The following is a 12,641-nucleotide window of genomic DNA, read 5'->3' on the forward strand; positions in this document are numbered from 1 at the left end:
AGCTGCTAACCAAGCTGACTATAAAGTGGACGACAAACTTATATGAAAGCTCTGGATGTTAAAGATCATCTCTGTATGGAGTTAAGGTGTATGAATTTATTAGAATTTAGAATTCTAGCCAGTGTTTACTAAATGTATATTCCAGGCATTGTGATACGTATTTCATAGTGTCTTTATGTTGCCCTCAGGAAAAAAACAGATCAAACTTTAACCTAGACTTCAAGGGCCCTGGTCATCTGGCCGCTGCGTCCTCCTCCAGCCTCACCTCCCACACCTCTCACACTGGACACCAGCCACATTGGCTTTCAATGCACCAAGTATGTTCCAGCCCAAAAGCCTTTGTCTTGCCCTTTCCTTCCAGCACCAGATATTCAAGTGGCTGCCTTTTTTGTCCTCAGGGTCTTTCCTCACCACTGAATCTCAGTTGACTGCACTTGCCTTGTTACTCTATTATCACATGATCTTGCTTGGATTTCTCCCACCAGTAGACTATAACCTTATGAGAACCATTGATCGCTCTTAACCTGTCTTACTGTGAGACACACAAATGCTCAATAAATTGTTGTTGAATGTTGAATGAATAAGAGAAAGAAACTCATCACTTGCCCAAGTTCACGGCTAATAAATGACAAAGCTGAGTCTCAAACCTGGGTCTGTCAGAATTCTGTGTTGCTAGTACCATACTTTATCTAAACAAGGATTATCCTATTCCCTGCCACCTTACCAGTTCAAAATATTGTTAGACTTTTCCTTTTGAATTGCCTTCAGAGTCTTTATTCTTTTGAAATCTCCTGGTGGTAGCAGATTTTGATTCTTTGAAGATACATGTAATTTATAGAAATAACTAAAAGCTATTCAGAACCAAATCTGCTAAATAATCAGGCTGGGGAAACCAATAGTAGGGGAGGGATGAATATTCTAAAGTGACCTCAGTTGGCTTTTCTTTTTTAAATTGGGTCTAAAAGAGAGTTCTGAAAGAAGAATAGTAAAAAAAAAAGTTAGAAGTTGTGGCAATATTAGTAGAACATTTGTAGAGCCTCCCAAGGGGACTTCTTAGAAGACAGTATTCATTTGAGTATATAATATTTCCATGTGTGGATTAAGAAACTAGTTTTATTGCTTTCATAGTTACACCGGATACAAGTGAAAATCAGTTCCCCATCTCAAAGCAAACTTTTAATACAAGCATATCTGAAAATGATAGTTTATTCAATAAAACTAAGATATGCATTTGGATGGTTTTATCTTGTCAAACTTTGGACAACAGATTTCAGCTTTGTTATTGGTCATGTTAAGATGTTAAACTAGCCAGAGAAGAAATTGTGCATAAGGTGGAAGATGATACCAAAAAAATTATAACTGAAGCAAAAGAATAAGATAGGTACCAAACTCTAAAGATTTTTTGGTTGATAGTTTTCACTCTACTTGTAATTCACTGTATGTTTAGTGATGGTTTGATTTTTTTTCATTTCAAATATTCCATTTCTTTTTTTCTCTTTGTTTTTTCCTGCTTTCTTTTAACTTTCTTCTCACTGAACTTGAAGTTTTGGAATTGATTTCAGGAAAAGTTGGAGTGGTGGTAGGTATTAGTTTGGGGGTTTTTTGGTGGCTTGAGTGAGGGAACATTTTTGGAGGAACATATGAGTAGCATTTGCTGAACCTGATATATAGTATCTTTGTGCTTTTTCTTTTGAAAAGGAAATAGTGTTTAGCTGGAGATGGTTGGGTTTTTTTCTAATTATGTATGTTAAAAAAATGAAATAGTGTTACATGTAGAAATGCTGTCTTGTATAATTTTTGAAATAGGTATTTGTTATGTGTATTTCACCACAGTTGTTTTAAAAAAAGAAATCATCTGATCTAATCGCATTTTATAGAGAAGTGATATATCTAGTTTATGGCAAAACTTGAATTACCTGATGATCTTCCGATTCCCATTTAGTGTTTTTTCCATCATTGTTACTCCTTTTAGCTAACATGGTAGCTAATAGATTTATGCCTCATGGAAGTGGAGGGCTCCACTTGACACAAACATTTAGCTTTTCATTATAAAATAAAATTATCAATTCTCAGGGCTAGATTTTCATTTTTCAAATCTCATTTATCACAATTTGAACTAAGGTCTTTTAGGTAGTGTACATGAGTGCTGTGTCATGTGTTACTGATTTCTTCTACTTTTAAGACTGAACATTCTTCACGATCCGAAAGGAAAAGAAGAGACTCTTTCGGGATGTTTGACGGTTATGATAGCTGCAGTGAGGACACGAGTAGCAGCTCCAGCTCTGAGGAGAGTGAAGAGGAAGTTGCTCCTTTACCTTCTAATCTGCCAATTATCAAAAACAATGGCCAAGTGTACACATACCCAGATGGTAAATCTGGCATGGGTGAGTATGGAGTATATACTTCAGCTCAGGTGAACAGCCTTCACCTGTTACACACCTTTATATTTGAGGGTATGTTTTGATTCCATTTCTCCTATCATTTCCCTTAGAATTTTTAAAGAACAGTTTGAAGAAACACAGTCTGAAACTTATAGTTCTAGATAAGATCACTGGGTTTGTGTTAGATCTCTTTATTTTGCATACCTACCACCTGCTGGTAGAAAACAAGTAGAAAAAAATGAAAACAAAAGGCAGCTGAGAAACTTAATGGGACTTAAATTCCATAATTAAATAATAAATCCCTATGTAATTGGAAGTGTGTAAGATAATAGACTTACAGAGTTGAAAGAGACTTTCAAGGTTAAGTCTCCCTTCTCTTTAACAATTCCTTATAAGTTTTCTGTTTTAACACTTTGGCGATAGGGTATCTCTAATTACCAGAATATCCTTTATATTGAACCAAAATTATCCTTGCTCTAACTTTTGTCTTTTGGTCTTAATTTTGATTTTTAAAGGTACACAGAATGATTCTAATCCCTGTTACAAAGACATCTCTTCCCATCACACTACAACCCTTATTTCTAGTGTGTCTCTAGGACACACTAAGTAAACCTAATTGTTTCAGTCATTTCTCATAGCAGCAGTAATTTAATTCATCAGTATCCTGCTCACTTTCTTCTGGGAATACTTCAGATTATGTGGTAGTAGGGTGACAACTTGTCCTGATTTGCCTGAGACTGTCCTGGTTTTAGGATTAAATGTCCCACATCCTGGAAAAGGACCTCAGGCAAATAGTTGGTCACCCTGTGTGATTAGGACAGAAGGTAGTTCAGCTTTTATCTCCTTTTTTTAGGACACTGTGTTTCCATTCAGGCCACCAAAATTGCTTTAACTTTTTTAAAACTAATACTGAATTTGCAAATAACTGAAACCACATGAACTAGACCAATTTAAATCAATCTTGCGCTTTTGCTGTTGATTTTTTAAACCCAAGGTGTTAAGACTTTAAAACTCTCCATGTAACCTTTTTCTTACTAAATTTTGGTCTTAGAAATATTTTATTCCTAATTCTTTCATCTAATGTTGAATGCAGTGTCATCTGATCGTCATTTGCAGATTTGATAATAATGCCCTGTAAGTCATATTCTAGTCTTTTTTTTTTTTTTTAATTAGTTTCCTTTGGCCTTTAATGACATTGGTGCTTTTTTTCTTTTTTTTTTTTTTGCCTGTGTTGGGTCTTTGCTGCTGCGCGTGGGCTTTTCTCTAGTTGCGGCGAGCAGGGGCTACTCTTCATTGTGGTGCGTGGGCTTCTCATTGGGTGGCTTCTCTTGTTGTGGAGCACGGGCTCTAGGCACGGGGGCTTCAGTAGTTGTGGCACTCGGGCTCAGTAGTTGTGGTTCGCGGGCTCTAGAGCACAGGCTCAGTAGTTGTGGCGCACGGGTTTAGTTGCTCCGCGGCAAGTGGGATCTTCCCAGACCAGGGCTTGAACCCGTGTCCCCTGCATTGACAGGTGGATTCTTAACCACTGCACCACCAGGGAAGCCCTATATTCTAGTCTTTTGATTAAAACGTTGAGCATCTAAGGGCCTGGTACAGAGTCCTGCAGATCATATCAAAGAACTTAACTTCACTTATCATGACTCACTAGGTGTGGTCATCCAACCAGTTAAAACCTACCTAGGTGTTTTCTACTTCAGCTTGAATTTCTCAATCCTTACTGACAAAGCTACATGAGAGATTTTATCAAATGTGTTAACTCCTGTTAATATACATCTTGTCGTGGTTTAGTTATGATATACCAGTCTGGTAATCTTATCACAAAAGGGAGCTTTATATGTGCCAGACTCTGTTTTACAGATACAAATAGGAACAATATAGAATAAACTCCCTGGTGGAGCTTACATCCTGGTCATGGGAATTCTAGTTTGACATGTTCAGTTCTTGGCAAAGATATACTGTCCCCTTGGGATCGCTTTTTTTTTTACCTAGATGATCCACAAACCTTTTAAATAATCTGTTCTAGAATTTTTACAACAGAAAATCATTCAGGCTTTTTTTCCCTTAGACACCCTTTGTTTATCTCTTATCCTCGGCTTCTTACATTTTTTCCATGATTTCTCATAATTTGTTATGAGAACTTACTGGTTAAACTGTAAGTTCCTCCAGTTATAACTGGTTAGATGGAGATTTGAACCCACTCAAGCAGTTGTTTGCTATGTTATCTTTTTTCCCCCAACTTTACTGAGGAATAATTGACAAATATAATTGTATATGTTTAAATGTATAAATGTCTATAAATGTGGTGATTTGATATACATGGATACGGTGGAATGATTACCAAGATCAAGATAATTAACACATCTGTCACCTCACAAAGTTAACTGAGTGTGTGTGTGTGTGTGTGTGTGTGTGTGTGCGCGTGCGGTGTGAGCACAAGATCCACTCTCAGCAACTTCCAAGTATACAGTACAGTAGTGTTATTAACTATAGTCACCATGCTGCACATTAGATCCTCACAACTTACTCTTTTTATAACTGAAAATTTGTACCCCTGGCAACCACCGTTCTATGAAATGGGCTTTTTTTTTTTAAGATTCCACATATAAGTGATACCGTACACTATTTGTCTTTCTCTTTCTGGCTTATTTCACTTAGCATAATCCCCTCCAGTTTCGTCCATGTTGTCAGAAATGACAATATTTCCTTCTTTTTATGGCTGAATAATACTCAATTATAATGAATAATATTCCAATTTAATGAATAATATTCCATATATATGGATACCATATCTATCTGTGTATCTATCTATCTATCTATCTATCTATATATATACCACATTTTTTTTTTTTATCCACTCATCCATCAAAAGACATTTAGTGTGTTTCCATAACTTGGCTATTGTGAATAATGCTACAATGAACATGGGGGGGGGCAGATATCTCTTTGAGATACTGAGTTGCAGTCAACTAATTTTTGATAAGGGCAACAAGAACACACAATGGGGAAAGGACAGTCTTTTCAGTAAATGGTGTTGAGAAATTTGATATCCACATGCAAAAGAAAAACTGGACCCCTATCTTATACCACTCACAAAAATTAACTTGAAAATGGATTAAAGATTTAAATGTAAGACCTGAAACTGTAAAACTCCTAGAAGAAAACATAAGAAAGAAGCTCCTTGACGTTGGTCCTAGCAGTGGTTTCTTGGATAAGACACCAAAAGCACAGGCAACAAAAGCTAAAATAAGCAGTGAGGTTACATTAAACTAAAGAGGTTCTGCTCAGCAAAGGAAACAGTAAATTGAAAAGGTAACCTACAGAGTGGGAGAAAATATTTGTAAACCATATATTTGATAAGGGGTTAATATCCAAAATATATAAAGGACTCATACAACTCAATAGCCAAAAAAGCAAATAATCCAATTTAAAAATGGACGAAGGACCTGAATAGACATTTTTCCAAAGAAAACATGCAAATGGCCAATAGATACATGAAAATGTGCTCAACATCACTAATCATCAGGGAAATGAAGATCAAAACCACAATGAGATATCACCTCATACCTGTTAGGATGGCTAGTATCAAAAAGACAAGAGATAACAAATGTTGAGGAGGATGTGGAGAGAGGGAAGTCTTATAAACTCTTGGTGGTAATGTAAGTTGGTAAAGCCATTATTGAAAACAGTATGGTGATTCCTCAAAAATTTAAAAATAGAACTATTGTGTAATTCAGCAATCCCACAACCTATGTATCTTTTTTGAGCTTCACTTCTTATTACCCTGTTCTTCTAATCTGCCTTTCAAATTATTGTCCATTATGCTAATTTACAAAAGAGACCCAATAGTGGTTAGAGTTTTGTTGCCCTCTATTATCAGTTAATAATAGTGCATGTACCTCAAGCTTTGAACCTATCCTGTTTCTCTCGTCTCCTGAATATAACTTGAGAGAATCCTCATATTGCCTTTAGCATTTTTCTGAGTTGGCCATTTTTATGTTTCAGTCTTTACAGTATTTTAAAGACCTGTGGTGCACTTTGTATTAATCTTCAGTTGTGTTGCACTTTTTTTTATCTTTTGTTTATAATCCTTTCAAACATCAGAGCTTATAATGTCTGGCACAAGGTGAGCACTAAGGAAATGTTAGTTGAATCTAACTTATATTTGTTTGTGTGTCTTTTGACCCTTTCTAAAGCCTTTTCAGACCTTAAGCTATTGTCAGACCTTCTGGAGCCTGTAGCTGTGGTATCATTCCAGTCTTTCCCCTAGCTTTTATTAGGTTTTTATATCATTTATGTAACAGATAGAAGAAATTTTCTATCTGCTTTAAAGAAATTTTTAAAATTAAAACCTTTAGATAATTGAAGAAATTATTAAACTGTTAGATGAAAGTTGGTTTTATTATATGATCATAACACCATTGTTCTTGTTAATTAGCTACCTGTGAAATGTGTGGGATGGTTGGTGTGCGAGATGCTTTTTACTCTAAAACAAAGCGTTTCTGCAGTGTTTCATGTTCAAGAAGTTACTCGTCAAACTCCAAGAAGGCAAGCATTTTGGCCAGACTTCAGGTAACGGTACAGAAACCTTCTTATTCTTTATATCTGTTATTTCTATGGCTTTCACTGTTTATCTGTCATTTGATTGTGATTCGCTGCACTCCACCTTTGCCCAATTGGCCAGTTATCATTTTATACCCCACATTTTTAAGAAATATGTTCATTCTATAAAATTGAGTAACTGTTATAAATAGAGAAGGCATACTATCCAAAATAAACTATGAATTGTTTGTGTCTTTTTTCTAAATAAGTATAAATGTAATAAACCTCTTTTTATATACATGAATTGAAGCCATTTTTCCCCCTGGTTTTCTTTGGAGTTAACATCAAAGTAGAAACTTTCAGTGCTGGGAGGGGGAATGATTTACCCTTTGGTTTTATTTTTCCATCATCTTTGGTTTGTATTTTTGATTGCAACCCATTTGATACCTTGACCAAGTGTATTTGGTTAATCCAACTAACTTTTTGGAAAAATTCATAATACAAAAAGAAAATCATCTTTCTGTAAATGTACGTCAGTGCCTACAAAATGACTGGAGATTTGAGCATTTGACTAAGTTATTACTATTGTAGCATATAAACAACTTTTTAAAGGCATCACATAACTGATTTTTGTAATATATTTTATTTGAATGATCACATTTTTCATATTCTTCTTTACCTTATTGTGATCATTGCATAGCGCTGAAAGGATTATTTAAATTCCCCAGATTAAGGAAATACATCACTTAGATGTATTTCTATATTTCAGATAGACAGTACCTAAAGATCCTGAGCAATGGTCTGTACCCAAATGGATGGCAGTTTGTCACACTGAATTTGGCCCATGATCATTTTGTCATTGATCTTTTGCGTTAGCACTAAAGGTATAAACCTCAGTCACTTGCTCTTTAAACATTAAATTATCTTTTCTTATATGAATAGCAATGCTTGGCAACCTGCATGAGTGAATAACCACTGGTTTTATCTAGTACAAGAAGGAATGAATTATCCACCACAGCCTATATTTTAACATCTTATGGGATATGATTTTTTATTAACATATTAATTTGCATATTGCTATTTTAGTCTGTGCCAGCTCTGCTACCCATATTAGGTATCTACATTGTAGCAGAACTCCAGAAAACATTTCTCATGTTAAAATTCCTTGTATGTTTCCTCTGCTTTAATAATTTTCTAAACCCTCGATGTTTACTTAAGCAGAATGAGTAGTATGCAATCAAGTTAGTTTTCAGATTTGAGGGTGGGGGGATGAGAAAGAATCCTATTTACTTAACTCTTCTTGTTTTAGGGTAAGCCTCCAACAAAGAAAGCAAAAGTTCTTCAGAAACAACCTTTAGTTGCTAAACTAGCTGCATATGCTCAGTATCAAGCTACCTTGCAAAATCAAGCAAAGACTAAATCAGGTAATATGGGTGAATGTAGTGGAGGTGAAATATTTGGTACTGATTCATCTAGTTTTAATTAATAACATTTTAATTTTGGATTCTGTTAACTAAGGTATTTCTCTACTGTATTTGCACATTGTGACACTGGGCTTCCTGATAGAGGTTTTGGTTTCAGTAAATTATTCTAGAATAGAATAGTGTTCACAAGTTATGGTGCTATTAGGTGGTGGATACTGGATAGAAATCTCATTGAAGTGCACGGGTAACAGCTGCGTGGGAATAAAGCACAAGAGCAGCCAGAACAGCATTTGTTATCCTGAAGGTATCTGCTCTCCGCTGTGCTTTGTTTCTTATAACTGGAGAGCTCTTGCCTCACTTCCCAAGAAGCATATATTGTGTATAGAAGAGTTAAACTGCTATTTGTTTGCAAATATGATATATGCTAAAGTTCATGTTTATTTAGAGAAGTTCTGTCTTTATAGAAAAAAACTTTCTTTAGAGGTGATAAATTTGTGTCATTTCACAATAGCCTTCTTACAAATTTTAGAACTGTAATATATCTAAATTTATTTTATTTCAGTAGCAGTCTCCATGGAAGGTTTCAGCTGGGGTAACTACATCAATAGCAATAGCTTTATAGCAGCTCCAGTTACCTGCTTTAAACATGTGAGTATGGAATTTCTCAGTTTATATTGAAATGCTTAGTCATTGTTTAAATCTGAAGGCACAGTAGCATTTAAGCGTCTTATCCTTAGAAGGTCTTTATTTTATACGTTGTAATGGAAATGTTTCTTTTTTTATTAATTATAGTACTATGAATAATTACATAACTTCTCTAAGTTTTATAAGTAAAAGGTTCCTATAAAGACATTGCAAGTTGAAATTGTTTTAAATGGGGAAAGGCACTAGTCTCGTCCAATTTTCATATTAAGTTGAACCATATAAAATTGCTGGTTTTGTGTATCAAAGATAGTTGTATATTGGTAGTCATATGGTTCAACCTCATAGAAACCATCCATCGTATATGTTACCTAAATTTTTGTGATTTGACCTAATAATTGAGAAAAGGAAAGATCTTCTAGTTTTGTTTTGTCTCAAATGTAAAACCACAAAAACAAAGAAGGAACTATTAGTAATACAGTATCGTGGGCTGAAATGATCTTTTGCGAGATGTTCTTTTTAACAAGTAGTGTCACAGAACATCTGAAGTAATTGAGAGTTATGTTTAAAATGTATCTAATGATAAATTCTTTCCTTTTGATTTCATTCCTTTTGATTCAGTTATCTGTGATTAATTCTCTTCAATACTTTTTTTAACCTCACTGTAAGTTTAATTTATATTTAAAGATTCTATCTGCTACTGATCATGTATAAGAAGGAAAGAGAATTTAGAAAGTTAATGAATGAAATTTTGCGTACACTTAACATATTGTTAACTTAGAGCTTTACTGTTAAATAATAGCATGTGAACAAAACTGAGCTTGAGTTCTTGCTGTGGAAATCCAAATGAATTTTAATTCATTCATGTCCAATAAAGGATGTTGATCAAGGCCAAACATATTAATTCAGTGGTAGAAATATGAATTAAAGCCAAATTCATTCATTTGCTAAGTTTTCTTTCTTAAAAGTACAGGTGTTAAGCCCTTAGTCGGTGGCATGCTGACCATCTGAATCAGCCTAAGTGGAATCTTAGATACTTTACCTTAGTATACAGTAGCTGATATATTTTATTGTAGTGTTGATAGTAGTGTCACATTTATGAGATATATTAAATACATGGCAACAGCAGCTTTCATGAGAACTACAAAGCAAGTCTTTAACTCTCCTCTCTTGAGATAGTTCTTTTTGGTACTAGGAAGATAAGAATTAGATTAAGTTCTCAGTTATAATAACTCTTTCATCCCAGATTCCTGGAACATTTGTCTGTTGTCTCCTTCTGAGTATCCTTTATCTCTTTTCCTATCTTTATTTTAATATTTTGTTTTTTTAGGTTTTAGTATCATAAACCACGTTCACCTATTTTATATAAGTAGTCAGGATATTTTTAAAAGTAACATTTCAAAGTCCCAAAAGTATAATATTTTATTTCATGTCCGTATCTTTGAATAGTAATACTATGTTAAAGTTCTTTGCAAGAAAATCTCTATTATAATGAAATTGATTTTTTTCGACTTTGCTTTTTTAAGATTAAAGTGTTCTATCATATAGAATAGAGCAGCTAGCCTTAGCTGTATGATTAGTAATGATACTGTGGGACCTCCTGTTTCTCATTCAGAAGCAAGGTATCTGTCACCCAGTGCCTTCCTGCTCCACTCATCTTCCTTTACTGCCTTCTCCTTACCAAATAGGAAACATTTTATACTGGTAATGTCTTAGTATATTTTAGTACAAAATGAGTTTGCTTTGTTGCCTTAACCAGCATTTTTATTTGAAGTCATTTGGTTTAGGAGGTCAGACTTTGTGCTGTACTTGATTTTTGTCCTTTAGAGTTGACTCTTCATGGTTTTCCCCCTTAGATGGTTTTTGGGGTCTCCAAGGAGAATTACTGGCTTTAGCTTTAGAAAACCTATTGCCAGGAGCAGCTGCAAGCACAAGGTCCTGCCTTGAATCATCAGTCTTCTAATCTTCTAACACTTGATGCCTGCTTTAACACTGGTGCATCTGTGGGGCCTCTTCCTCCGCACTCTACACCTGCATTGTCTCCAACTTGAGCGCAGGTTGGGAGCCTTTCCCTGCTCCTAGGGGATTCTTTTTTCAAACATAATTTTTTAACACATTCAATCTGTGGGAATTCCCTAGCAGTCCAGTGGTTAGGACTCAACGCTTTCACTGCTGGGACCCAGGTTCCATCCCTGATTGGGGAACTTAGATTGCGTGGCACCGGCACCGCCAAAAAAAAAAAAAAATTCAATGTGTACATGTAAACAGAGCTGTTCTGGTTGAACCAGGATTTGGGGGTGGGGGTGGTGTCACAGCTTTGACTGCCTTGCTTCTTTAAGGTAACTCAACCTCTTCTGCGGTAGGGGCCCCAGGTAAATATATTTTCCAGCACTTAAAAATGATAGTGATTAGTTCTTAAACCATAGAATTTCAGTAGAATTCCTCTTTTCCATGGTCTGTCTTTAAATTTCTGGGAAGTTTCTGCAAAGTATATCATAGGACAATATTCTCTTTGAATATTGCTGTAATTGTGCATAATGGTTTATACTGAATCACTCAATTACAACAGTGTTTGACATTTTTTATAATTATCAGTGTAAATGGAGCCCAGTTGTCATTAAATATATCTACTTAGAAACCTGTATATTATGATTGCTATATATCTGATGCAACTTTCATTTCATCTAGGTGGTAGTTTTCAGACCTTTTTTTTAAAGCATTACAATTCCGCCTTTCCCTATTAAACATAGCTAGCATAAGGGGAAGTTATACTGATTGGTCTGGCAAGAGTAGGGTGGTATGGCTAGAGCCTTGGCCCCTGACCCTTGGCTTTCCCTTCTTTGACAGTCTCTGAGGTTGGAAACCACTGAATTAGGTTAATACCATTTTTTAAAAATTTTTTATTGGAGTATAGTTTATTTACAATCTTGTGTTGGTTTCAGGTGTTAGGTAATATCATTTTTAATTAATCCTAAATCATATGGTCACAAAGCTGTAAGTTATCTTAAAAATCATCTAGCTCATCTACTCCATCTCTTATTATAAGTGAAGAAACTCTTGCTACATTTTTCAGTAGCTGGATTGAAATTTTCAACTTTGGGCTTTAACCTGCTTTTTCTCATGCAGTTTTTCTTATTTGTTCGGTTTTTAACATAGTTTTGAATTAAGCCCCTATAGGAAAACCCTCCTGTGCTCCCCCTTTACCTACACAACTCTACCACACAGTGCTGCTGATACCAGATGTGTGGGTTTCCGCACATCAAACATTTCTCTGACACCAGCTTGGGTGTCCTACAGTTTAGTTCAATTCTGACACTGTCTGTCTGGAGTTAGCATCAGATCCCACACTTACGGACTCAGTCACACAAGACTGCCCCCACTTCAGACACCAGTTGCAAATCCCACATTGTCACCTCTACTTCTGACAGATAGCTGTAAATCAGAGTTCCCATGCCCCTTCCTTGGGTTTGATAATTTGCTAGAATGGCTCACAGAATTCAGGGAAACACTTAGGTTTACTGTTTCATTATTAAGGATATAATAAAAGAGATAATAGTCAGATGAAGAGATGTGTAGGGCAAGGTATATGAGAAGGGGCACAGAGTTTCCATGCCCTCCGCGGTGCACCACTCTCCTAGCACCTTTACTTATCCAC

At 35.4% G+C, this 12,641-nt stretch overlaps 1 protein-coding gene across 12 annotated transcripts in view; it reads left to right on the forward strand.

The window, feature by feature from the left end:
* The window catches only part of MBTD1 (mbt domain containing 1), a 67,414-nt gene that overhangs the window by 26,122 nt on the left and 28,651 nt on the right, over window positions 1-12,641 (forward strand). For 6 of the 12 annotated variants that reach the window (XR_005017695.1, XM_036835708.1, XM_036835706.1 and 3 more), the window contains 4 exons: window positions 2,183-2,384; window positions 6,817-6,956; window positions 8,230-8,344; window positions 8,907-8,992. Coding sequence is in view for 11 of the 12 variants with exons in the window: in XM_036835700.1 (XP_036691595.1) it covers window positions 2,183-2,384; window positions 6,817-6,956; window positions 8,230-8,344; window positions 8,907-8,992 (543 nt within the window). In the remaining variant the exon portion in view is untranslated. Of the gene's footprint in view, window positions 1-14; window positions 318-1,562; window positions 1,580-2,182; window positions 2,385-3,157; window positions 3,516-6,816; window positions 6,957-8,229; window positions 8,345-8,906; window positions 8,993-12,641 lie in introns of those variants that run through there. The other 6 variants (XM_036835707.1, XM_036835704.1, XM_036835701.1 and 3 more) reach the window with 6 other exon arrangements.

This window comes from Balaenoptera musculus, chromosome 20 (assembly GCF_009873245.2).
Source record: "Balaenoptera musculus isolate JJ_BM4_2016_0621 chromosome 20, mBalMus1.pri.v3, whole genome shotgun sequence".
Classification (NCBI taxonomy): Eukaryota; Metazoa; Chordata; class Mammalia; order Artiodactyla; family Balaenopteridae; genus Balaenoptera; species Balaenoptera musculus.